Source organism: Sorex fumeus, unplaced genomic scaffold (assembly GCF_029834395.1).
Source record: "Sorex fumeus unplaced genomic scaffold, SorFum_2.1 ptg000009l, whole genome shotgun sequence".
NCBI lineage: Eukaryota > Metazoa > Chordata > Mammalia > Eulipotyphla > Soricidae > Sorex > Sorex fumeus.
Window position 1 is genome coordinate 14,743,684 of NW_026606066.1, and position 26,516 is coordinate 14,770,199.

Here is a 26,516-nt window from a genome sequence, read left to right on the forward strand (position 1 = left end):
ATTGAAGATGCACACAGCTGTGCTATGAAAGAGCCTGCAAGTTCGTTTATAGCATATGTTAAGGGCAACCCTAAAAGCTAGCTTAATCCTCAGTGGACAGCCAGCAAAAAAAACAAAAATCTTTTTCATACAGCTGCAGGGAAACAAATTCTGCCAACAACCTGGAAAAGTTTAAAAGTGATCCCTTCCCCGGTGCATTCAGATTAGAACATCATTTGGCTAATACCTTTATTTTAATCCTCTAAAACCCTTAGTAGACGATTCTGCTCCAGAATCCATGCAAGAAATAGTGGGTGCTATTTTAAAAAAAAAGTTTGTGATCATTTGTTAAATAGCAACAAAAAACTAATAAAAACAAAAGCAGGTACATAATACTATAACCATTTAATGTAGTAAGAGGCTCATTCAGAAAGATGAACGGACTTGCATTATTGTGAAATGAATGATAATACTGAGATTAGAATCTGGGATTCTTTTGTATACTCAACTTTTTTTCTCCATTACTTCTGAAGCATTATGATGCTCCACTCTACTGAATATTATTGGTAGACTTTTCACTCTTTCCCACTAACAAGCTGGGTATCAAAAAGATAACATATTGTCTTCCTCAACACAGTTCAAGGGAGAATTGCAATACTTTTATTAACTCTGACATAAATTCTGTAGTATGAGAATATTAATCAAAATCATGAAAAATGCTAAATTTCTGATGTTTTAAGAGAGATTTGATTTAAATGTCAATCCTCATCACTAATTGAACAATATTCTGAATAGTCGAGATCAGGAAATCGGATATGTAATTCTACCCATTTTTTGTATTGTTTCTTTGATAAATCATGTTTGAAAAATACTACAAAATTCCTTATCTTGAGACAAGGCAAATCTAAGCCTTTGTGCACCATCATCGTTCCCCAAGCCTAGAAAACAAAAGAAGGACAAAAAATAAAGTTAATTTAAAAGTCAATTTAAAAGTAATTTAAAACTTAAAGTTTTGGGGGCTAGAGCAATAACACAGTGGGTAGGGTGTTTGCCTTGCATGCAGTCAACCCGGGTTCGATTCCCAGCATCCCATATGGTCCCCTGAGCACTGCCAGGGGTAATTCCTGAGTGTAGAGCCAGGAGTAACCCCTGTGCATTGCCAGGTGTGACCCAAAAAGCAATAAATAAATAAATAAATAAATAAATAAAACTTAAAGTTTATTTGAAAGTTACACATTACTATTTGATAAAATTTTTCTTTTCCCCCTTCCCCCCCTTCCCCACAAAGCACTCTCACACAATTTACTCACTTGGCCACACTGTTTGCAAATAATCTCGCCATTTGTTTGATAGTCAGCAAACTTTTCTTTTAGTGCTTTGTTTTCTATGACAGTGTAGAGGTTCCTAAAATTATCAGAGTAAGAATCATCCTTGAGAGTTCATAACAGACCATGATACATTTGCAGCATGAATATTCTTCTGAACAGGAGTTATCCTATATCCCATTCTTTCTCTTCTTCTCACTCCTCTCAGTTACCAGGCAGTGTTGTGCTTCCTCTCTAAAACACATCTCCCAAAGGATATGTTGCACTTTGGGACCTGTTCCCAGTCTGCTGATTACTTTAATTAGGCTTAAATTGTTCAAAAGACTGAAAACAAATATGAGCACATACTAACTTTTGTGCCTTAAATGAAAATGATTTGGGGTCTTATATGTGTCTCCCCATCCCCCCCACTTGAAGTATATCTAAGAATTTGATATGTGAACGGAATATAATTTGGGGACTTAAGAAGAAAAATTTCTGAAAAATAATGCATCTTAATTTTACTGTTTTGGAAGGACCTTTATAACACACTGCTTCACTCTTTAAAAGCTACTTAAAATTGAGTTTTCCTAGACTTACTTGAATTCTTGTGTCATATTGACATGGTGCATCTTCTCAATTACATGGATAGCATCCCCAGAGCAGGCAAGCACACTGCAGTTTTTGCAGAGAAATTTTATTAATGATGGGTTACCCTTATATTGTTTTGAAATATTTTTTCTGATTTTCATTTTCTTCTCCATTATACTCTGCATCTGTAACTCCAAAATCTGCACAGAGAAAAGATTGTTGATTTTTCCCTACTCACTTCAGGGATGAAATAAATCTCTTGGAATTCAGAAAGACTAGCTATGAAAATATGTATTTGGCCTACCTCTAGAAATAACAATAAGACAACAGTCCTTAAATAATCGAATATGTTATCTTGTATAGTAATGGAAATGTGGCCTGTACAGGTATTTAACAAAGAGCCCATTCAAGTTTATAAAAGTTCTATTTTGAGAAAGTTCTTGTTGATTTTCAACAAAATATCTCCTTCTTGGGGCTAAAGCAATATTATAATTGATGGGACATTTGCTTTTCACATGGGTTACTCAGGTTCTTCCCTCAGCACTCAGTCTGGCTCCCTGAGCAGCATCAGGAATGATCCCCGAGAGTACATCCAGGAGTAAGCCCTGAGTACTTCTGGGTATGTCCCCCAGCCCCAAAACAAACAAAACAAAATCTCCTAAACTCCTCCCCATTTATTTAAATTCTGACTCAAAAACAAGTCTCACCTTTCTTCTACATGAACTCTCTTTAAAAGAACTGAACCATTATTACATCAATCATAGAGGTCTGACATTTATAATAAGTGCTTAGCTTCTTTAATTTTTCTTCATAAGTTATAATTTACTGACCCTTCACTATTTTAGTTCATTTTTCCCTTTACATATTTGTGGCAGAAACCACTAACTTTTTACCCAGTTTAAAGTTCTACCAGGAAAAGAATTACAATTTTATTTTGGGTGGAAATATACTAGGTAAATAAGTACATGTGTAGACCAGGGACCAATAAAATGTAAAAAGTGTTCAGTGGAATTTCAGAAAATTTTCTTAAATATCATATATATGTCATAAGTAAGCAAATAGAGTGAAATATCTATCTACTTATATCTAACTCTTACTTTTTCTTCCTCTCTTTTTCTTAGAATGAGCACGTGAATTTTTGAGAAGTATGAAACGAGATAGAAATGGCTGGTGCTCACACCTATACAATATGTCAGCAAGGGACATTCTTAAGTTATTCATCTTCCAGCTGAACCTGTCAGGGCTGGAGAGATAGTACAGCAAGGAGGTATCTTGCCTTGCACCTAACTAGCCTAAATTTGATCCCCAGCACTCCATATGATCCCCCAAGACCTGACAAGAGTGATCCCTGAACACAGAGTCAAGAGTACTAAGCACTACTGAGTGTGGCCAATAAAACACCAAATTTAACAAATTTATATTAAATTGTGGAAAAGACCTTTGATTTCCTTAAAATCTAGGGATTATGTTTTTCAATCACTGCCAATAAATGAAATTGATAGGCCCTACTTCTTAACTCTCTCATCAGTTTTAAGCCTTGACTATATGATGTCATATTTAACACAGAAAAACAATGAACTTTGTAAATAAGCTTGTGGGTGACACAACAGTTTGGTAAGACAAATATAAAGATTAATTTCTTGTGTAAATTATAACAATATAATATTCTATTAATTAAAAACTTAATTAGGTTGTTCGTATAAGATAATTATGGTTCAGTTAGCTGATTAATAGATGATTTGGCATAGAATCATAAACAAGTGGGCAATTAAGAAATATCTGAGTGTGAAGAAAAAAATTGAAAAAAAATCAAGCTAGTAAACGGAAATGTAAGCAGGATATCACAAACTAAAATAATAGTTCTGAAACAGTAAGAGTTATACAAATACTAGAAGTATAAAAAGCAATAAATTAATACAATCATAAAAATACATTGAAAACACGGCCATAATCAGTCTAAGGTACAAGTACAATGTAATAATTTAGGAAAAACTTGTTGGGTTAAAGCCAGGGAAAATATTTATGATCTTTAACGTCTCACTAGAGATTGGATTTTATTTAGGAAGTTTTATTTAGAAGACTATACTTCCAAGAATCATTTATATAGTTTATTACTAAAGCGATTTCTCTGATTGTGTAGAGCACCCAAAACTACGAGGAGAACCAGAGCATCCTCTTTTTCACAGGAAGCCAGTTCTAGGTGTTGCTTTTGCAAATGTCTTTTACCATGAACAATCATTCTTCTTTTTCCCTAAGAAGAGGGGGAGGGAGAGGATACAGACTGAGTGGCTCCGATCATTATTTAAAAAAAATAAATAAATAAAAGATTTTAGTTATCTCTAATTTCTGTATCTGACATGGAAACTATACCACTCTTAGGGTCACTCTCACCATTTTTAGTGCTGTCTGAACATTGTGCTATGAAAGGATACTCAGACAAAAGAGAGGAGTGTCATGAGCCAATAATAATGTTGACTGAGAGGTTTGAGCAGTATAGTGTTGGCATGTGACCAACATTATTACCACCCTGGCTTTGTGTTTGTCAACATGGAGCAGTTTTAGGAAAGCGTTTTTTTTTTTTTTATCCAAAGGAGACCTTAAAACATAGTCCACTATTGGAACCTCCAACCCTCACCCCTCTGTCCCTACCTGAAAAAGACTGCCTTGTTCAAAGGATTACCTAAGAAAATTTGACTTAAAAACTTAAGGATTATCCTAGAGTTTACCCAAAACAACTAATTTTGAAATGATTCTTTGAAAAGGTTCACTTGAATTATTCATTTAGGATATCAAATGTAAGACAATTTTCCGGTGTCATTGTTTTACCATAAATATTTGGTTTGACACTAGAAAATGTCTGGTTTGTCAAATTTAAAGGGGTTTTAAAATATAATTTTGTATAGAAACCTGGCCAGGAAACCTTGGAGTTGGTTACAGCAATGCACACCAACTTGAAAGCATCCCTTTCGTGAAACTCTATTTAGGGTAGAGCCAATTCCAATGTTAAGAAACTAACATTCACACCCATATGCAAGGGTGTGAATTTTATTCTAAATGGATTGTTTGCTATTATAGTAGTTACAGTCTTTAATTCAGTGGTATGGGGGATTTCCTGAAATATTGCAGAATATACACTCTTCACTGTATTGCTCTCACAACTAAAATGACTAAACTCAGATGCAGCTAGCTGGCATAATATGTATTTTCTTATTTTTCAGATTCACTTTTCTTGTCACTTCCTCAACCATCCAACTTAAAGTACTAATTTAGTGACTTGCTTCTTATTGCCCACTTTGAATTCACCAGTACTTATGACTATATGAGTCTATTTCTATATATTTTGTCCTCCTCAAATTTTACTATGTACATATCAAAATATAAGCCTCATGCAACAGCTTTCCTAAAACTATTATCTCTAGGCCTCTTTGTGTTGTCTGCCACCATGTTCTGTTTCTAGAACTTACCTGACATACAGTAAGCAGATTGTGTTTCATAATTATTTCTAGTATTTAAAAATATATTCATAGAAATGTAATAATACAAAGAGTTTGGATGAAATTAAGATCACCAGGTTGTGTTGAGTGGGTGAGTTGCACTAGGATTTCTGAGGTAGGGAAGGCTTAAACATGTATTATTAAAGTTTGTGATTTGTTCACAACATCCTAAAGAAGAGAGAGAGCAAAAGGGAATGCCCTGCCACAGAGGCGGGGCAAGGTGGGAGGGAATTGGTTGGAGGTGGGGAGGGATACTGGGATTATTGGTGATGGAGAATGGGCACTGGTGGAGGGATGGGATGGATCATTGTATAACTGAAATCCAAGCACGAAAGTTTGTAAGTCTACAACTGTACCTCATGGTGTTTCACTAATAAAAATTAAATTAAAAAAATAATAAAGTTTGTGGTTTGTTCCACTGGAATGGCTGATAATTTCTGCCACCGTGGACTTGGTTCTTCATATGTGAGTCTTTTCAAAGCACAGCTCATCAAACTGGAACTTGTAATTCAGCACAATTTCTGTCTGGATACTAAGCCACAAAGATATCAGTGACAACCACATACATCCATTTAAATGTGAAAACTAACATTAGAGAAGACCAAAAATAATACCTTACGAGTATACTCCTCTGGTTTCATATTTTGAACACGATCCATGGCTTTATACATCATTTGCTCTCGGAAGTTATTAACTGTCTCACGTTCAACAACTCCTGACCCACTCGGGGCAACCAGTACGTAGGTGCTCTCATCAGCTCTGGCTCTACCACGGGCCTGAGAAATAAAGTAATCAAGTCAATGAAGACCTGTGTCCATGTTGTGAATGTAGCCATAGGGAATTTGCTGCCCAGTGTCCCATCCATTCAGGGAACTTGCTATTCTCAGTAAAGTTTGATCACTCAATCTTTCATAGGTTGACTATTTGAAATTCAAATTTCACTTTAATGCAGAAACAATGTTCTAGAATGATGACAGTTAGTTTTCAAAGATCCCAATGTTAATCACCATCCTGCATTTTTGTCCCTAAACCTGCTCACTCATGGGCTTGAGGAGCCTTGGAGTCATCACAGTAACTTATACTGGAGAGTCCCACTGTCTGCTTGGAAGGAAGGATGAATGGGGAGAAAGGGAATCTGACCTTCAAACCAGGGCTGAGGAAGAGTACTTGTCTTGAACAGTATATTTTGAATTTTGAGTCTATTTTCTTGAGAAAATAAGTTCAACATAGTATTTCTGTAGTTCTTTTCATAAAAGTGATAAAAGGTAAAGGTAAAGGCCCTCCCGTTGATCGTCGATTTGCTCGAGCGGCCCAGTAACGTCTCCATTGGAGACTTTGTTGTTACTGTGTTTGGCATATCAAATACTCTTGGTAGCTTGCCGGGCTCTCCAAGAGGGGCGGAGGAATCGAACTCGGGTCGGCCATGTTGGCCGCTTATAAGGCGAACGCCCTACCGCTGTGCTATCGCTACAGCTAATTGGGCACATTGTGACTAACATAAAATTTTATGGCTTAATCCAGGAATCTACCAATTATATTATGTTTTTCAAGAAAATATATTCTAATAAACAAATTAACTTCTAAAAAACAACTTACTTCTGAATTTGGTGACAGTCTGGTTAAAGTATTCCTTGGTTTATCTGACATTGAGGAACACTATTTAAGTATTTTAAAAAACACTTTTGAATGGGTGTTTGATCATTCTGTGATTGTAACCCAAACATGAAAGCTTGCAACTATCTCACGGTGATTCAATAAAATTAAAAACAAACAAACAAGCAACAATAACAAAAAACACCTTTGGGACTGGAGATATAATACAGTGAGAAAGATGCTTGCCTTGTACATAGTCCAGCTGTGTTCAATCCCTGGCACCCCATATAGTCCCCTGAGACCTGCCAGGAGGAAACTCTGAGCACAGAGCCTGGAGTAAGCTCTGAGCACCACTGGGTATGGCCACACATCAAATCAAAGACACTTTTTAGTCAATTCTATAAAAAGTGTATTATCTAATAATCAATATACAAAATCTCTGAACATAGCATGAGGAAAAAGTGAAGTTAAATGAAATATGATATAGCACTATTTTTCTTTTTTGGGAAGGAGGGTCGGTCACACCTGGTGATGCACAGGGGTTACTCCTGGCTTTGCACTCAGGAATTACTCCTGGCAGTGCTCAGGGGACCATATGGGATGCTGGGAATCAAATCTGGGTCGTTCGCATGCAAAGCAAATGCTCTACCTGCTGTGTTATTGCTCTAGCCCTGTGCTCTATTTTTCTCTTCTTGCACTTATCAGTCTCTCTCCACCCCTAAAATTACATTATAGAAAATATGGGGGGGGGAATAGAAAACTTTACATTGTATGGGAGAAACTGCAGGGTTCCCTGAAGTTTGGGTAAATTATTTTTCAGACAACATCAAACACTGTGCTCCAACTGGTCCAGTTAGAGCTTACAGAAATACCAGAAGATCTTTTGACATTTATACGATGGGGTCAAAGTGGTGTTTCTTCAAGTATCAGTAGACAGCAAAGCAACAAAAGTTGTTTAAAATTACAAAAGGACACGAGAGAGATAGTACAGGGGTTTAGGATTTATTATTTATTTAGCACTTTATTTAGCATGTGGTAGATCCTGGTTTGATCTCTGGCATATCAGATACGGTGGTGGATCCCTGGTCCCCAAAGCACCACTAGAAATGATGCCTAAGTAAAAGTTCCAAAAGTTTGAACCACTATACATGGTTCAAAAACCAAAACCAAAACCAAAGAACAATAACAACATAGCCATTTAGTGATAAATTTAGTGATTATAATTAGTATTTCTTCAAGATGGCTCTTTTACTTGGAAAGCATATTTTTAAAACTAAAGGGATATTTTTGATATTTTGTTAACAAGAAATAATTAGCTTAAGGCACAAAGTCAGGAGTATTCCCTTTCCAGCATTGCCAAGTGAAGCCCAAATAAATGAACAAACAAAAAAAAGAGAAAAAAGGAAAACAACTTTTTCAGATTCCAAGAAAAAAATAAAATACTAAAAGAATCTGAGTGTACCTGCACCATGGCTATTTCATTAGTGACGAGACCATACCGGATAACAATATTGCATTCTTTGATATCCAGACCTTCTTCTGCCACTGTGGTAGCGATAAGCAGATTTATTTTTCCTGTGCGGAATTTACTAATGACATCTCTTTGTTCATTCTGTAGAAACATTTTAATAAATTAAATTTTGTGATGCTAAACACATTAAAATCTTCTAATTAGGAGAAGAAATAATAAATTGCAAATGGTCAGTGTAAATCAAAGGATTAGCTCATACATGGATTTGCTGCCATCTGTTTTTGGCAATGAACAAAGACATTATGGTGAGACAACATTTGATTTCCAATCTGGGATTACCACACAATAACAAAAATATTTCTAGCCTTCAGTCTGGAGGTGGGAAGACCATCACTTATGCCAAGAAAATTAATTGATGGATGACTTGGGAGGAAGAAAAGAGGATATGATTTTGGTTCAAAGAGGATTAGGTAATAAAAAACTAAAATAGACTTTATTTTTTTCACTGCATTAACGGCTGAATTTTTAATATTCAGAGAATAAGATGCAATGACATTTTTAAAGATTACTGAATTTTGTTACAGAAAAATAAACACTATGTAATGTATTTAGTTATTTTAAGTGAAATTCAAGGAAGAACTATGGAATATTCCTGAAAGGATATGTGAAATAGTCAAACAATTTGTTTGCCTCCAGAAAAGGGAAATAGAATTCTGAAATTCTAGAGGATGACAGTATGTTTTATACTAATTTTGAAAGTTTTTAATATATAAACATATTTTTACATTTATAAATTTAAACTTATATAGATATATATGTTTATATATGATCAATTATATGTATTATATAAACATATGATCAGTTATATATATTATATGCAAACAAAAATATGTTTACATATGTATATAATCAGTTAAAAGTGATGATATTACAAAAAGGAAATAATAAGTTCTTAAAAAGAATAATTAAATCGCTATATTTACATGAAACAGAAAGACTTTTGAAAGCTTACTTAAGTAAAGAAATTACCATATAATATGCACTCTGATCCTTGCACCAGAAAAATGGGTAAGTACAGGCCTAGACCATGAAGTGAGGTTTCCTTTTCCTAATGCCACTCTCATCAAAGCTGTTGGTTCAATGACCTTGTGGTGCATCTTCACACTATCTCTCCCCCCACAAAATACAAAAATAAGCATGTCAGACTGATAGTGTGCTTTATCTCCTTCCTTTCTTCTCAGAGGTAGAATGTGCTCTATATAACTCCTATCCTAGGGAGAATCCCACTTCAGTCCCTCCTTCAGTGCTCACTGATATTTTCTATCTCTTCATTTACATCCACAGATTAAAAGCATACATTCCCTTGATTTTAACAGAAGGTGCTGGTGCCTTGTTTCAGAAGAATAGCTTTAATAATGAAAATTCCAGAGTTTCAGATACCCGAATCAAAGCAAGTAAATGCCTCTTTCCATATTTTTACTAAGTCCTCCTCAGTTTACAAGGTAAGCCTGTAGTAAGGGTTATGTTCTGTATTTTGTCATGCAATCTTCAAGGTTTAAATTAAGGAGCAAAGAGTAATTTGGAAACATATATTCTATCTGTCTTTCAACTTGCATCTTTCTACTGAGGTAAAATAAAGCATTATATCAATAAATTTTATAATGAAAACTTTCAAAAGGATCAAAATGACAGAATATATTTTTTCTAAGGATTAACTCAGAGGCTGTGAGGCAGAACCTCAGTTTTGCATAGGGGCTTCCAGAAAAATAGAACAAACAGAAACATGTCAAGGAAACTGGTTATTACAAAAAAGAAATCAAGTTCCCACAACAAGGTAACCAGTGTATTCTCAATCACTACAGACAGGGATTTAATAGACACATACAAGGTTCTTCATTCTCCCAAAGCTGAATATACATCCTTGTGTACAACAAACATCCATGATAGAGTACATACCACAACACAAATGTCAACTCATGAAGATCAATATCATATGAAATATTTTTCAGATCATAATGCTACAAGGGTAAAAATTAACCTTTAAAAGAAAGCTGTGAAATGTACAAACTTGTAGACACTAAATAACATGCTATTGAAGACTACTGGGTGAATAAGGAAATTTAAAAAAAAAAAAAAGAATTCCAGGCCACAAATGAAAATGAAGCTCTGAAGCTGTGAATTGCTGAACGTATGGAACACAGCAAAAGCAGTATTGAGGGAAGGTCATAACAGTTCTGAACTACATCAGAAACAATAAAAACTCAAATAAATGCTGACATCATGATAAACAAAAAAAGTAATAATTTAAATCTGAAACTAATTGAAAAGGTAAAGAATATTAAAAACCAGAATGGAAAGAAACAGATATTTAAAAGATAATAGGGAAGATTAGTGAAACCAAAGTTGGTTTCTCTGAATAATAAATTAGATTTTCAAGCAGCTAGTTAAAAAAAGTCTTAATAAACATAATAATTAAAAGAGAGAAATTGTGACTGGAACCATGGAAATACAAAGGATTGAATCATAAAAAAACTATTATAAACAACTTAATGCCAGTATATTGGATAACTTAGAAGAAATTTACAATCTTCCACTTGAAAAAAATGAATTAGAAGGAAAAAGAAAAGTAAAACAGTCAAGGACAAGCAAGGAAATGAAATACTAATCAACAATAAATCCCAGGTCCAGATAGTTTTAATTTCCTTCTTCCAAACCTTAAAAGATGACCTATTACTTATCCTTCTGAATTTCTTCTAGAAAAATTTTAAGAAATAGAGGTTCTTCTTATCACCAGAGTTTCTACCACCATTATTCTGACACCCAAAGCAGAAAGATACATCACACACACAAAATATAATTGCAGACCAATAAAGCTGATAAACATATAGTGATCAGGAGTGATCACTAAGCACAGAGCCTGGCGCAACCTCTGAGCATCTCCAGGTGTGGTCTAGCACCCCCCCCCCAACACACACATACACACACACGCTACCACCAATAAAATTCAGCAACACGGTAAAAAAAATAATGCATTTTGACAAAATAGAATTATTCCAGAGATATAAGGATGAATCAATACATACAAATCAATTAATGTGGTATATATCACCTCAACAAAAGGTAGGACATAAATCATATGATCATATAAATATTGTAGAGAAAGCTTTTGAAAGTATTCAGCATCTATTTATGGTAAGGGTTGGAGGTAAAAATAAAATAATTTTAATGACTTTCTTCAAGGAAATACAACAAACATTGCTAACATTTATATAGAATCACAAAACTCCTCAAATAGTGAAAATCATGCTAGGGAAAAAGTATATAGGATACACTGTGTTCCCTAACACTAAATCATATAATAAAGCTATAATTATCAAAACAATGTGGTATTATAGTAAAAAGAGACTCTTGGGTAAAAGAACTAGAGTTGGGAACCCAGAAATAAATACTCAGATTTATAGGCAGTGAATTTATGACAAAACATACATAAGCATAAGATGTATAAAGCCTCTTTCATAAGTGGTGCTGGGAAAACTGGTTAGCAATATGCAAATGAATATTGCAGACATACATATATATGTATATATATGAATAGACAAATTACCCCAAGATAGTGACTTCTTCAATATCTTAAAATATTCTGCACTGCAAAAGAAACTCACTAAAACAAAAATTCTTCTCACTGAATGAGAGAAAAATTTTACACATCACACCTTTCAATGGGCAGCATCCAAAATATGAAAATCACTCACAAAACTCAACAACAAAATAAACCCATTAACATATGGGTGAATTTATGAGCAAACACTTTTCAAAAAACGGAAATATGGCCAACAGGCTCATGAAAAAAATATGTCATTATTACTTATCATCAGGGAAATGGAATTCAAAGCAACAATGATATATTATCTCATGCCAATGAAAATGGCCAATATCAGAAAGGCTAGAAATAAGTGTTGCTAGGAATATGAAAGAGAATAAAACCATAATTCACTGTTCTTGATAATATAAATCTATTCATCCTCCATGGAGAAGAGAATAGAGATTTACCAAAAACATAAAGACATAGCTACCATACAATCCATAAACTGCACTCTTAGATATCTAACAAAAGAACACAATTTGATAATTGGTATGCACAGCTATGTTAATTGTGTAACTAAAAATAGCAAGACTGAAAACTCAAGCGTCCAATGACAGATAATTAGATAAAGCTGTGATAAAAATACAAAATAAAATATTACTTATGTGTAAGAACAAAGTCTTGCTTTTGGTACATGTATGGAACTGAAAGATGCCATGCTAAGTGAAATGTCTGATGAATGTTTTGGATGATTTCAGTCATAAGTCTTATACAGAGAAACAAAACAAGAAAATACACAATGTTCAACCTCCAAAGCTTTAGCGGCTGCCAAAGTTATTTGGCCTACTGCTCTTTTTTTCCGAGAAAATAATCAGTCAATGTCCTCTTGGAAATCTATATTTTTAAGCCAACAAAGAGAAAGTTCCTCAAATTGTACCAAAGCCCACTGCTACCCTCTTTTCACTGCCACCTCTTTCTTTCCAACCCCACTCCAAGAAGTGATATGGCCCATTTTAGAAAACAGTGTCTTAGCTTCTGATGACATGACTGAGGATACAGAAGGATGAGGGTAGACGGAGGGGTCAAAGAGACAGTGGTAGAGGGATATTGACACTTTAGTAGTAGGTGTGAATCAGTTGCGTATTACCTCAAAATTTACCTGAAATAAAAACATTTATAGCTCTCTGTACAAATGTCATCTTAATAAACAAATAATTATTATTCATAGAGATCATATTAAGTACTGTAATGAAATATATCAAACACTTTTTTCTAGCAAATGCTAACACACATTTAATTTTTTCCATTGGCCTGAAAATTTGGTTTTACAAAGTGTAGTTCAGTTTCACTAAACTGCCCTTTGTAAAACAAAGTTAAGAATCCATACAATTACAGAGAAGCACTTTTTTTTAGGTTATCACCATTTGACCTATGGTTTTAATGTCTAAAATGCATTTTGTTTCTTTCCCAAATGTGTTTCCAATATGCATGAAATAAGTGAATGAAAATAAAATAAAAATGAAACCCAAATGAACTTTAAAAAAAAGAAAAATCTGTCTCAAATTTCTATCAATTTAGATCACCTTTATTATTCCAAGTTCAATGACAGATTTCATCCTACTCAAACCTTTTACATAGTTCTACTAATGATATGAAAAGTTTTGTAAGGATGAGATTTCTACTCAATATTACAACCTAACAGTCTTTCCATTTTGTTAATAAGTTTAAATGACCATCACTTTTGCAAAGGAATCTCAAATTTGGCAGTTCGTGTATGTGGGGGAAAATGACTGCTATGGCAATGCTTAATTTATCAGATAAAAAGATTTGGTTAAGCAATACCACTCCTGGGAATATATCCCAGAGAGGCAAAAATGTATAGTCGAAGTGACATCTGCACTTGTTTGTTCATTGCAGCACTCTTTACAATAGCCAGAAACTGGAAGAAACCTGAGTGCCCAAGAACAGATGACTGGTTAAAGAAACTTTGGTACATCTACACAATGGAGTACTATGTAGCTCTTAGAAAAGATGAAGTCATGAAATTTACATACAAGTGGTACAATATGGAAAGTATCATGCTAAGCGAAATGAGTCAGAAAGAGAGGGATAGACATAGAAAGATTGCATTCATCTGGGGGATATAAAGTAACAAAGTAAGAGATTAATACCCAAGAATAGCTGAGATCAGCACCAGGAGGATTACTCCATAACTTAGAGGCCAGCCGGGTATCCTAGAGGAAAGGGCAGTTCAGATAGAGAAGGGAGCACCAAATAAAGGATGTTTGGAGGATCCTCCCAGGAGGGGAGATGCATGTCGAAAGTAGACTATGGACTGAACATGTTTGCCACTCAATGCCTCTTTTGCAGACCACAACACCCAAAAGGAGAGAGAGAACACAGGGAATTGCCCTGCCACAGAGACAGGGGGGATGGGGGGATGGGGGTGGGAGGGATATTATCCATGGTGGTGGAAAATGGGCACTGGTGGAGGGATGGGTATCTGATCATTGTATAATTGAAACCAAAGCACAAAAAATTGTAAATCTACAACTTTAAAAAAAAAATAAAATACAATAAAGGGAAAAAAAAAGATTTGGTTAATACTAAAGTTGTACTTTTTTTACCTCTGAAACAAAAATGAGCGTTTCATTTTGTAAAGCTACCTGTGGGCGATATGAGAGAATATAAGAGCATAAGAAATCCATGGCCCGAAAAAGCACAGATTCAGGCATTTGCCTTGCATACAGCTGTGGCTGCAACAATGGTTGATATCCTGGCACAGCTTATGGTACCCCGAGCACCACCTGGTGTGACCGCTGAGCACAAAGCCAGGAGTAGCTCCTGAGCACTGCTGGGTGTATATCTTCACACACACAACACACACATAACACACACACACACAATAACAACACACACACAATAGCACACAAATAAATGAAGTCCCAAAGAATGTTTATACCTGTGTCATAGGTTTGAATTCACTGGTGTGCCCAGCTCCAATCAAATGGTGGGCTTTGACTCCCACTTCTGAAAATTTCTTGTTTTCAGTAATCCACTGAGACAGTGCATATGCACTTTGTCGTGTTTTTGTAAAAATTATACCTCGTGCTGGTTCTTCAGATTTTGTAAACTGTTCCATTATAGTGCTTCTTAATTTGGTCAGCTTTTCATTTTCATGATCTGGATTTTCAGCCAGTTTTTTCAACATACTCTGGTTTTCTTTAAGAGATAATTGGGTTAAATTAGTAAGTAATCCATATAATTATAGTGTAAGATTTTATGCAATGAGATTATGATGGTCTCAACTATATCTTGTGCTATAACATTTGATGCAATTACTTTGAAAAATGAAAAAAATAGAAAGATACAGGTAAGCAAAGATTGACTGTGATTATGTAACAGTAAAAACAGTCAAATCAATTAGAAATAACTCCTATTGAGTTGGATTTCTTCTCTCAAAATGATATTTTATGAGAGTCTTTTGGAGCACTCTTGAGAGCAGATTCAGGTTAGTTATTACATGGGACCATTAATAAACATCATATGTATTCTTACCAAAAAATAAATTCATGAGAAATACATCTGCCTCACTCAGTATCAAAGGTTTCTTTTGATCATCCTCATTTCCATCACCAACACTGTCACTATCACTATTATCACAATTATCTTCTTGAACTGCATACTTCTTTCTTTTCTCATCATTATAGAAAATTTCAAGGTGATTATATGCATCAATCATTCGGATCGTGTCATTGATTTGAAGGGCCTCATTGTACTTTCTCAAATGTTCTGCACAAACACGGTCTTTGCGATTTCCTTCCTTTGAAGCTACAAAAAATATAAGACAAATCTTTAGCCGACCACATAATGGAAATTAACAAAGCAAGTGGAGGGTAGTGGACAAGGAATGAACAAGAAGAGTTCTATGAATGGTGGTGAAAGGTATTGACACTTTGGTGGTAGATGTGGTATAGTAACAATGTGTCCTTAAAATACAAAAGGGTTTACAGTCTTGTAAATGTGTGTGTGTGTGCATGTGTGTGTGTGTGTATTAACCAAAATGAGGAACAAGATTTAAGGTGCTCGCCTTATTTGAGGCTGACCCCAGTTTGATTTCCATGATTGCATATGATCCCCTGAGTACCACCAGAAGTAAGTCTTGATTACTGCTGGTAATCCCAAAAAGATTAAAAACGTTTAGGGTACTGATTCTAGAAAGAGCACACCTTGCTGGTTTTTTTTTTTAAGGGTAAAGGTTGGGGAGGTGGTGAGTCACACACAGAGGAGCTCAGGACTACTTCTGGATCTATGCTTAGTGGTTACTTCTGGCAATGGTGGGTACTGAACCCTGGATGGTTACATGCAAGGCAAGTGCCTTAATCCTTATATTATATCTCTGGCCCTTGTTTTTTTTTTAAAACAGGCAAAGCTCAAGTCATGCCATGGGCTTCAAAAAGGGAAAGCTTTTCCAGCTCCTAGATTTTCTGCTTATGTTCTTGCATTAAGTACACACGAATTGTTTTATGATAATGATGATGAATGACATGAAAAGCACATTAGAGGATCAGAGAGATAGCACATCAGATAGGGAGCTTGTTTTGCACATGATCTATCTGAATTGAATCCCTGGCATCGCATATAGACTGCTGAGTACACCGGAAGTGGTCTCTGAGCACTGCCGGATGTGGCCCCAAAAGAGGAGGGGAGGGAAGTGAAAGGTAGGGTAGAGGGGAGGATCTGGGGAAGGATAGGGCAGGAGAGGTGAGGAAAGGCTAGAAGAGAAAAGAGAGGAGATGAGAAGAGAATAGAAAATAGATTGAAGAGGAGAGGATAGAAGAGAAGAGGAGAGGAGGGGAGAGAAAAGGAGAGGAGGGGAGAGGAAAGGAGAGGAGGGGAGAGGAAAGGAGAGGAGGAGAGGGAAGGGAGGGGAGGAAAAGAGAAAAAAGAAGAGGGAAAACAGAAAAGAGAGGAGAGGAGAGAAGAGAAAATAGATGAGAGGAGAAGAGAAAAGAGAGATAAGAGGACAGGAAAAAAGAGAGGACAGGAGAAGAGAGGAGAGGAGAGGAGAGGAGAGGAGAGGAGAGGAGAGGAGAGGAGAGGAGAGGAGAGGAGAGGAGAGGAGAGGAGAGGAGAGGAGAGGAGAGGAGATAGCACAGTGATGGACTGCTGTCTTCTTCCTTAGATAAGGAATTAGTACTTGCATATCTTTGTCATGCTTAGAAATAAACATTGTGTTTGATACTATATTTACTTTCAGTTTTTTAGAAAATTAGTCATATAGTCATCAGAAATTATGGCACAGATACCACTCCTTGGCATCTATCTTCAAAACACAAAATCATTAATTCATATATATATATGAACATAGGTGTATATATAATATATATAGGGTGTTTGCCTTGCACACAGCCAATATGGCCGACCCGAGTTCGATTCCTCCACCCCTCTCGAAGAGCCCGGCAAGCTACCGAGAGGATCTCGCCCGCACGGCAGAGCCTGGCAAGCTCCCCATGATGGATTCGATATGCCAAACACAGTAACAACAAAGTCTCCAATGGAGACGTTACTGGGCCCGCTCGAGCAAATCGATGAACAACGGGAGGACCGTGAATTCATACATATGAACATAGGTGTATATATATATTCATTGTTCATTGCCATAATGAGCATAATAGCCAAAATATGGAAACAATCTAAATGCCCAACTTCGAATGAATAAATCAAAAAGTTGTGGTATATATATATATGTGTGTATATATATATGTATATATATGTATATATATATATATTTACAATGGGATACTATGCAGCACCAAGAAAAACCAAAATCATGCAATTTGCAACAACATAGATGGAACTAGAAGATATCACACTGAATGAAGTCAGTGAGAAAGAAAGGGATAGTTATAGAATGATCTCTCTCATATGTGGAACTTAGAGGTACATAACAATGAGCCAAAGGTAGCACAACAGGAAAACTGATGAACTCAAGCAAAGCTGGTGAGTGAGCATTGAGAAGAAGGGGTGGAAGGGTCTTTCGAGGAGGGATGTGGGTATACTTGTGATGGATTTGGTGTTGGAAGTATGTGCATTAGAAACCATCATTAACATTATTGTAAAGCACAGAAACTCAATTAATAAAAATAAACATTTTCTTACAAAATAAAATTATGGCATCAATATGAACAAACCATTAGGTCAAATCCAAATTACCTTTTTTTTCCATTTTAATGGCCCATTGTTCATAAGGTTGAGTTCCAAAATCATGCATTGGACTCATTTGGCAAAAACTCTGAATTCTTGTCATTATTTCTAAAACTTTGTCTTTAAATGGATCCTAAAAATAAATTGTATACACTTACTCTTATATTATTGTATTAATAAAGAAAGAGCAATATATTATAAAATGATTTATTAATGTGCTATAATATATTATTTATAATCTTAGTATAACCATGGTAGCAAAGTAATCTTTGGCCACACCTTTCCATATTTCCATTTTTTATTTACTTTTCTTTCCACCTTTAAGCTGCACCCACCTCAATACCATTCACTATTTCATTTCCAATTGAAATGTTTGATAGAGGCAAAGGAGATAGCTCAAACAGCTAAAATTAATATATTGTGTGTTTGAAGGCCCAGTGTTCAATCTCCAGCACTGCATAGTCCAAAAGTATTGTGAGTGACTCCTGAGAACCAAGCTGGGAGTAGCCTCTACACACCACCAGTTGTTGTCAAAATGTTTCCCAAAATAAATATTTAAAGCTATAAAAATCAATAAATATCAATTAAAAACATTAATAGAAATTGTATAGGTATGTATATACACAAGCCTTGTACTTTAAATTCACTCTTGCAAATAAGATTCACCTTCTTGCAAATCAGATTCGCCCCTTTGCAAATCATGTTCACTTAAGAGAATGACAGAGTAAAATAACACAATAATGTCATTTTTTGTAATTATACTTATAATTACTTATGAGGTCAGGTGATTCACACTGATTTGATATGCAAAATATTTTTGTGGGGAAATAGGATCTGCAAAGAGGTGAATTTATTTGAAAAAGGCAAATCTAATTTGCAAATGGTGGTTCTGATTTGCAAAAGGGTGAATTTGGTGAATTTTGCCAAAGTGCAAAATCAATGTGTGTGTGTGTGTTTGTGCAATAATATAATTTTAAAAACATATAATTTAAAAAATATAATTATATAATTATAATAATATAATATAATTTTAAAAACATGCCTCTTTGAAGAACTGCCTTCAGGCAGGGATACTTCCAGATCTTGTGCCAGGCTGAGTCATCTGGGGCACCCTGGAGGGGGCAGGTGAGCCCAGCACCTGGCAGCCAAAAACCTCCACACTCCACAATAACCACCATGCTCACAGACTCCACTGCTTGGGACGAGCCCCATTCAGAAATTGATCTGTTGAAACACTCAGTATGTGGGATTTTGTACCTGAAATCTCCAGGCTCCAATGGAATCGGGGATGGCCTACCTCCCACCATCTCCCTGTTCTTCCGGAAGCCTCAGCAGTCATGCCCATAAACTGTCTCAGATTCTAAATAAGCTCGTTAACCACTTACGATCCAGAGACTCATAAACAAATCTTGAAAAAGATCAACACATTGCAGAGGTGCTTCCAGATCCAGTACCAGGATCTGTTGTCTAGGGCACCCAAAGTTATGGGCCAGTTAAAATTTTAACTTCATCTGTATCACCCTATTCAAAAATTTTGAATTCCTGGCATGTGGCATCGCAAGCTCTAAACTACTGATAAACTAGGAGTAGAACACCACATCGGATGGGATGTAAAGTAGAAGGGAACCAATCTCGGTTAAGAAAATATAGAAGGCTTAACCTGTAACAACATTATCTTCTATAATGGCTTAATGGCTCCTTGGTGAGATACAACAATATTCACACACTTTCTTTTAAGGAAATATTTTTGATCATTTTAGTTAATTATTTGGGCTGGAGTGATAGCACCGCGGGTAGGGCGTTCGCCTTACAAGCGGCCAACATGGCCGACCCGAGTTCGATTCCTCCGCCCCTCTCGGAGAGCCCGGCAAGCTACCGAGAGTATTCAATATGCCAGACACAGTAACAACAAAGTCTCCAATGGAGACATTACTGGGCCCGCTTGAGCAAATCGACGATCAACGGGAGGGCCTTTACCTTTACCTTTACCTTAGTTAATTATTTATAACAAGCAATATAAAAGAAATTTTTCAGGGACCGCTATTGGGGCAGGCTTGAAGTGTGATGGGAAATTTGGAAATAATGGTAGTGGGAAGGTGCAATGGTGGTGGGATTAGTGTTGCAATATTGAGTGTAATAAATTATCATGAACAGCAACAACAAAAAGAAGTGACTTTAATATTATTTCTACCAAAATAAAAAGCCAAGAGGTAGAATTATCAAAAGAGTCAGAGTCAGATATGTGGCTCAAAGGTAGAGTTACTACACAGGTAAGAACCTGGTTCAAGTATCAAGCTAATTAATAACATAAAATGAAAAATGAAAAATTCTAAAATAAAAGTACCTGAAAACATTTCAGGTTATTTTTAGTAACTACGGGTTGCAGAATAAAATTTAAAATTATTGAGTAAAACTGCATTAAAGAAGAGTGAAAGAAACAAATGTCACTTAAATTTGCTAACTCAGGTGAAAGGGACAGTACTCTTTTCTTAAGATTGAAAAAAATTTTATTGACTATGGAGGTGGGTCACTAATACTTTTTTAATGCTTATTGCATTTCAAATACAGCATTCTCTATTATGCATGTTTCATAACATTTAATAATAAGGTCCTTATGAGGTATGCATAAACGATTTTACATATCATCTACACATAGTTTAAACTTGTGTTGCCTGTCTTTCCTTTCTTTCGCTCTTTCTTTCTCTTTCTCTCTCTCTCCCTCCCTCCCTTCCTTCCTTCCTTCCTTCTTTCTTTCTTTCTTTCTTTCTTTCTTTCTTTCTTTCTTTCTTTCTTTCTCTCTTTCCTTCTTTTTCTGGGCCACAAACAGCTTTGTTCAGGACTGACTCCTATCTCTGAGTTCAGAAACCACTTCAGGTAGGGCTTGGGCGAGCATCTGCTGTTGGGATTGAACATAAGTCAGGTGAGTGCTAGGCCTTATCCTCTTTACTCTCTCTCAACTCAGGTTTCTTTCAGTAAGAGAAATGATTCATTGCAAAAGCAACACTAAAGTGAAAATTCCATTTCTTTACAAAGCTAGTGTTTTCCTAAGAAAAGTAAAATGAAGATGAGGTAGGATTTCCACTATCACTGCCAATTAAAATTTGGTAGCAACAAAATGGCTATGTGGAATGTCAAAAAACCATACTGGAATTCACTCTGACAATGAAAAAACTGATAAAACAAAACTAATGAAAATTGTATACTTTATCTGACATCTCTTTTCTCCTCACCCTTCATGGCTAATATGCAACTGACCAATTGCTAGCTACTCAAGACAAATTAAAAAATTAAATAATGATAGAAGGTATGGAAAATAATGCTATAATTTCTTTCCTAAAATTTTAAAATATTATTCAAGTCATTGAATCATTGTGAAATCATTTTTTCTCTCAAATGAATGTGTTATTACTAATAGAATATTAAATTTTTAGCACATACTTCTCTGGTGTCATCTGTGATTACAACTTTTTTGCATGGTTCCTTTATTTGGTCTCTGAGCTGATCAAGATTTATTTTCACAGTTTTAATGGTAGATGCATCAAGATTGGCACATATCTATAAAAGAGATTTTTTTAATTATTCAAGTAGTAAAATTTCTCTTGCAATTGATTCAATATACAATTTTTTATGTATTAAACGGTATTCCTTGTTAAATATAACATTTAAGCACTGCTTTACTATGGATCTGGTTAAACTATAACATTTATCCTGATGTAGTAAACAGAAGTTTTGAAGTTAAGTTAATAAATAATTATTAAAAGAAGGCATATTTACTTTAATTCTTTAAATTCCACTTTTCAATAGGAAAATCTATCATGAAAAGAATAGAGTAATTAAGAGAACTGAACAAAACACGGAACACCCGATGCCCGTGTCCTTTATTCTAGAATGCAGTCGGGCCTTAGTCTTAATAATAGCATATCTGGGAACAAATAATGGTAAGTCTGTCAACTCTACACGATTTTTACTGAATTAAGCTAGAGCATAGAATTTTTTTATTTTGTGTCACACCTGGCGATGAATAGGGGTTACTCCTGGCTTGTGCACTCAGGAATTACTCCTGGTGGTGCTAAGGGGACCATATGGGATGCTGGGAATCAAACCCAGGTCGGCCGGGTGCAAGCAAATGCCCTACCCCCTGTGCTATTACTCCACCCCCTAGAATATAGAATTTTAAATACAAATGTAATTGCTTGGTGTCTACATACATTTTTGATTACTCAGAATTCACTAAAAACAATTTCAATAGAATGACATTTTATGGTCCATTTGGGGCACAAGTACTTTTCATAATTTTGAGTCAGTGTGAAAATTAGAAACATTTAAACCATTTTCGAGATCAAATCATTATTTAATAATAGGAGTACATTATTATAGGAAGGCATTTTATTTGTCAGGCCTTTTCTTAATTATATCATTTTATCAAATTTTGTGATACTGATCTGTATGATCAATATGTTTTCTATTTTATTAATATTTAGTTCCCTCTCAGAGAGCCAGGCAAGCTACCAAAAGTATCCCGCCCACATGGCAGAGCCTGGCAAGCTCCCTGTGGAGTATTCAATATGCCAAAAATAGTAACAAGTCGCACAATGGAGACGTTACTGGTGCCCTCTTGAGCAAATAGATGAACAACAGGAGGATAGTGCTGCAGTGTGACAGTGCTCTCAATATTTATTAAAGAGTATTACTATTTTGTAGAAGATGCAATCCATTGACTATAGAAACTAGAGTTTCACCTAAGATGATCATGTAATATCGTTCATGCACTCCATGACAGTTGGATTTCACCTTTATAAAAAGACCAAGAAATACTGGAATTTACTTTAGCTTTGGAGTTTTCTAACTGCTGTTTTTGTAGTTTACACATGAAGTTAAAGACTTACTTTTAAAATGTGTTCTTCAGCTTTGGCTTGCTTTGTGGCTCCTCCAACACCAGGGGAAGCTGTAAGACCCACTATTTGAGGCAGGGGAGTTACTGGTTTGTTTTCTTTCTTGGCTTTATTGTTTTTTAATTTCTGCACTAAATAACGTCTCATGATGTTATTATAGACAGCTTCTTTCTTTGTGTGATGGCATTCATCAATGATTATGAGGGAAAAGTCTTAAAAGAAAATGTAATTGGTTCATTTATTAGTGTAACCAAATGGTGCAACCAGCAAGAAGAGAACAAAAAGTACTTTTCCTGTAGTATTGCTCGACCATAGTATCTTTTCTTGGGCAGAATACTAACACAGCCTTCTTTCTTGCTTTTTCCCCCTTCTCATTATTCTGTGGTGCTGGGAATCAAATCTGAGTCATGTATACAAAGTCTGCACTTTATGACTGAGCCACATCTCTGACTTCATCATATACAAGAGGGAAATATAACCATACTAGTCACCTCACATGCAGAAATTCATCTACATTAATGATTCCACTCTCCCTGTTAGATATGATCTCTGTCTAATAAATAAATTGTGGAAGTTCATAAAGCTAAAAAGTTAGAATGAAATTAAAATTAATACTCAAAAATTCTCAGGATTATACACTGGTTATTTAATTTCAATTGGTAAATTTTATTTTAATTACTTCAGATGAGTAATGTACTACTTAGAGAAATAATTTGTCTTATTTTAATGCTGCATTTATTATTATCTATATATTTAAAAAATCTGTATTCAGTGGTTCAGTGCAAAGGCCTGAGTGACGCTGGGGCCCAAAGAGTCCAAAGACCACTAGGGCCACCCTGGCAGTGCCAAGAAGGTCATATGATACTGAGGATCAAATCCATGCCAGGCATGTAACTACTAAACTATCTCTCAAGCACTGAGAGGATTGTTTGTATGGAAAAGCAGTCATGCAGTGCTTAGTATAGAACTGGACCAGGTGCATGCAAAGCATTTGCTCAAATCATTGAGCTATTTTTCTGGCCCAAATATTATATTTTGTCCTCTTTCTATGGAAAATTTATTAGTATATAAAGAGAACTTTTCAATACCTAGAAATAAATAAATTCAAAGTTCAGTAAGTGTCACACTTAACTAACTCATGTAGAATAAAATGATCCTTTTAAAAGATCAAATTGTTTTCTCAAGAAAGTAGAAGGGTTTTAATGAAAGCTTGAGCAATTGAAGAAAATCTAAGTAAAACCTGAACTTTTTAAACTCAACACTGAAGAAATGATTTAACCAGGATCACCTTACTGTCACAGATATCACTATGAATCGTTTCCAAAATAAACAGTTCAACAAACCTGATAACTGAACACCAGCATCTTCTCCTTTTTCTGCATTTAAAATGGAGTTCTCAAGAATCTGAGCTGTGCTGATAATTATATCACTCGATTTGACAACGGTAGGAAATGATATTTTCAACTGAGTATCACCACTTAATCTCTCAATAGCATAAAACCTCTTCAAAAATGGGCTGAACTCTTTGCGGAAGAGCTGTTCCACTAAAGGTACCTTTAAAGTTACAATGATTAAAAGTAGAAAAAAAATGGTTAAAGCAAAAGGAATAAGACTAAAACCCTACTAAATTTCAGGCATTCACAGAAGTGCTTACATTACCAATTAGTGACATAAGAACCTATCAATCATACTTAGTAATATCAACAGGTCCCTATTAAATACCCACTGTGTTGAAATTGCATATGGAATGAAAATATGTTTAAGATATGGTTGACAATTTTGAGCAACTCATTCTAGATGAGCACATAAATCAAGACTAAACCAAATCAAACCAATGATTGCAACCAAAGGTGGTAATTCTCCCATAGAAAAGCATACAAAGTTGAGGCCAGAGTGATAGTACTGTGGGTAGGGTGCTTACTTTGCACCAGGCCATGGCACCATATGATCTCCTGAGAGTTCATGGCACTCCATATGGTCCCCTGAGCCTTTCCAAAATGATCTCTGAGTGCACATCCAGGTGAGGCCCTGAGGACCAAAAGGTGTAGCCCAAACGAAAACTCAAAGCAAAAAGATACTACATACAAAGTGCCAGCAAAGAAAAAGAAGCAACAATTACACAAAAGAAAGGCTTATAAGGAATTGGAATTTTTTCAAGCCAGGGATTAGTGAAGACAGTAATTAAAACTCAAGTTGCATAAGAAAAACTTTTGAAATTTGTAAAGCAGGGTCTGGATGTAAAAGACTGTGTATGCCAACTAGAGTAATTTTTATTGAATAGAAAAGTTTACAGAATCTACTAAATTTTGTGGCAGAGTTAAACTATTTCTATACTTTGGAATCACTTGTAATCACTTGTCCTCCCATTGTTCATCAATTTGCTCGACAGGGTGCCAGTAATGTCTCCATTTGTCCCTGTTGCTTGCTAGTGTAGCCCAATGGCATATGCTCACTCCAGGAACTCGAAGAGCATCAAACCGTTCATTCAGGGTCTTAATGAAGAAGTCCAAACATCTTGTAGGTGGGCGACCAGGTGTTCTTTTGATGTCCCGTGGAATCCAGTCCCAGTCGGTAATAGTTCAAGTCCAGTGGTCATCTCCAAATCGCATTACATGTCCGGCCCATCTGATTTTCGGCACCTTGGCAAACAAGGCAGCGTCCATGATCTTCAATCTTTGACAGAAGTCAGAAATCTGGATTCCTTCTCTCAATTGAGTAAAGCGTGATAGTCCAAACACAGCTCTTTCAATTCCTTTTTGGGTGACCCTAATAGCATTCTCATCCTGTTTTCTTAGTGTCCAGGTCTCTAAGGCATATGTTAGTGCAGGAAGAATGGTGGAGTTGAAAAGATGTCCCCAGAGCTGGAGATTCTTCATCCTCTAACAACTTCTTTGATGCTCTTGAAGGCATTCCATGCTGCTCTCTTCCTCCTGCACAGCTCAGGTGTCAGGTCATTTATCATGTTGAGTCCTCGACCGAGGTACACATAACTGCTACACTGAGAGATGTTTGTTCCATTGAGAGCAAATGGAACATCAGGGACTAGTCTGTTTCTCATGAACATCGTCTTGGTGAGATTCAGATGCAGACCAACCTTTCCACAGTCATGGTCGAAGTCGGTCAGCATTCATGCAGCTTGGCTGATGTTTGGTATTGTTAGAATGGTGTAGTCAGCAAAGCAGAGGTGGTATAGTTGCCAACCGTCTATCTTCACTCCCATTTCTTCCTATTCCAGTCATTGCATGATGTTCCCGAGGGTGGCACTGAAGAATTTCGATGAAATGGTATCACCCTGCCTCACCCCACTCTTCACGCTGATGATCACTTCCTTGTAGAATGGTGAGATACTGGTGATGAATGTGTAATACAGCTCGCAGGGGATTCTGATGTACTGTGAGTTTG

General features: G+C 35.8%; 1 protein-coding gene and 1 non-coding gene across 4 annotated transcripts in view; one reads left to right on the plus strand and one right to left on the minus strand.

Annotated features, from left to right (window-relative positions):
- Positions 1-300: 300 nt before the first annotated feature.
- The window catches only part of IFIH1 (interferon induced with helicase C domain 1), a 67,898-nt gene continuing 41,682 nt past the window's right edge, over positions 301-26,516 (minus strand). For 2 of the 3 annotated variants that reach the window (XM_056110268.1, XM_056110267.1), the window contains 11 exons: positions 24,458-24,668; positions 23,109-23,326; positions 21,661-21,777; positions 18,232-18,355; positions 15,574-15,846; positions 14,978-15,237; positions 8,424-8,573; positions 5,983-6,144; positions 1,884-2,074; positions 1,290-1,383; positions 301-917 (listed from right to left, as the gene is read on the minus strand). In XM_056110268.1, the coding sequence (XP_055966243.1) occupies positions 738-917; positions 1,290-1,383; positions 1,884-2,074; positions 5,983-6,144; positions 8,424-8,573; positions 14,978-15,237; positions 15,574-15,846; positions 18,232-18,355; positions 21,661-21,777; positions 23,109-23,326; positions 24,458-24,668 (1,980 nt within the window). In that variant the 3' untranslated portion in view covers positions 301-737. Of the gene's footprint in view, positions 918-1,289; positions 1,384-1,883; positions 2,075-5,982; positions 6,145-8,423; positions 8,574-14,977; positions 15,238-15,573; positions 15,847-18,231; positions 18,356-21,660; positions 21,778-23,108; positions 23,327-24,457; positions 24,669-26,516 lie in introns of those variants that run through there. The other variant, XM_056110269.1, reaches the window with a different exon arrangement.
- On the plus strand, positions 3,951-4,164 carry LOC130019863 (small nucleolar RNA U3). Its single transcript, XR_008791921.1, has one exon. It is a non-coding gene; the product is annotated as a small nucleolar RNA U3 (small nucleolar RNA).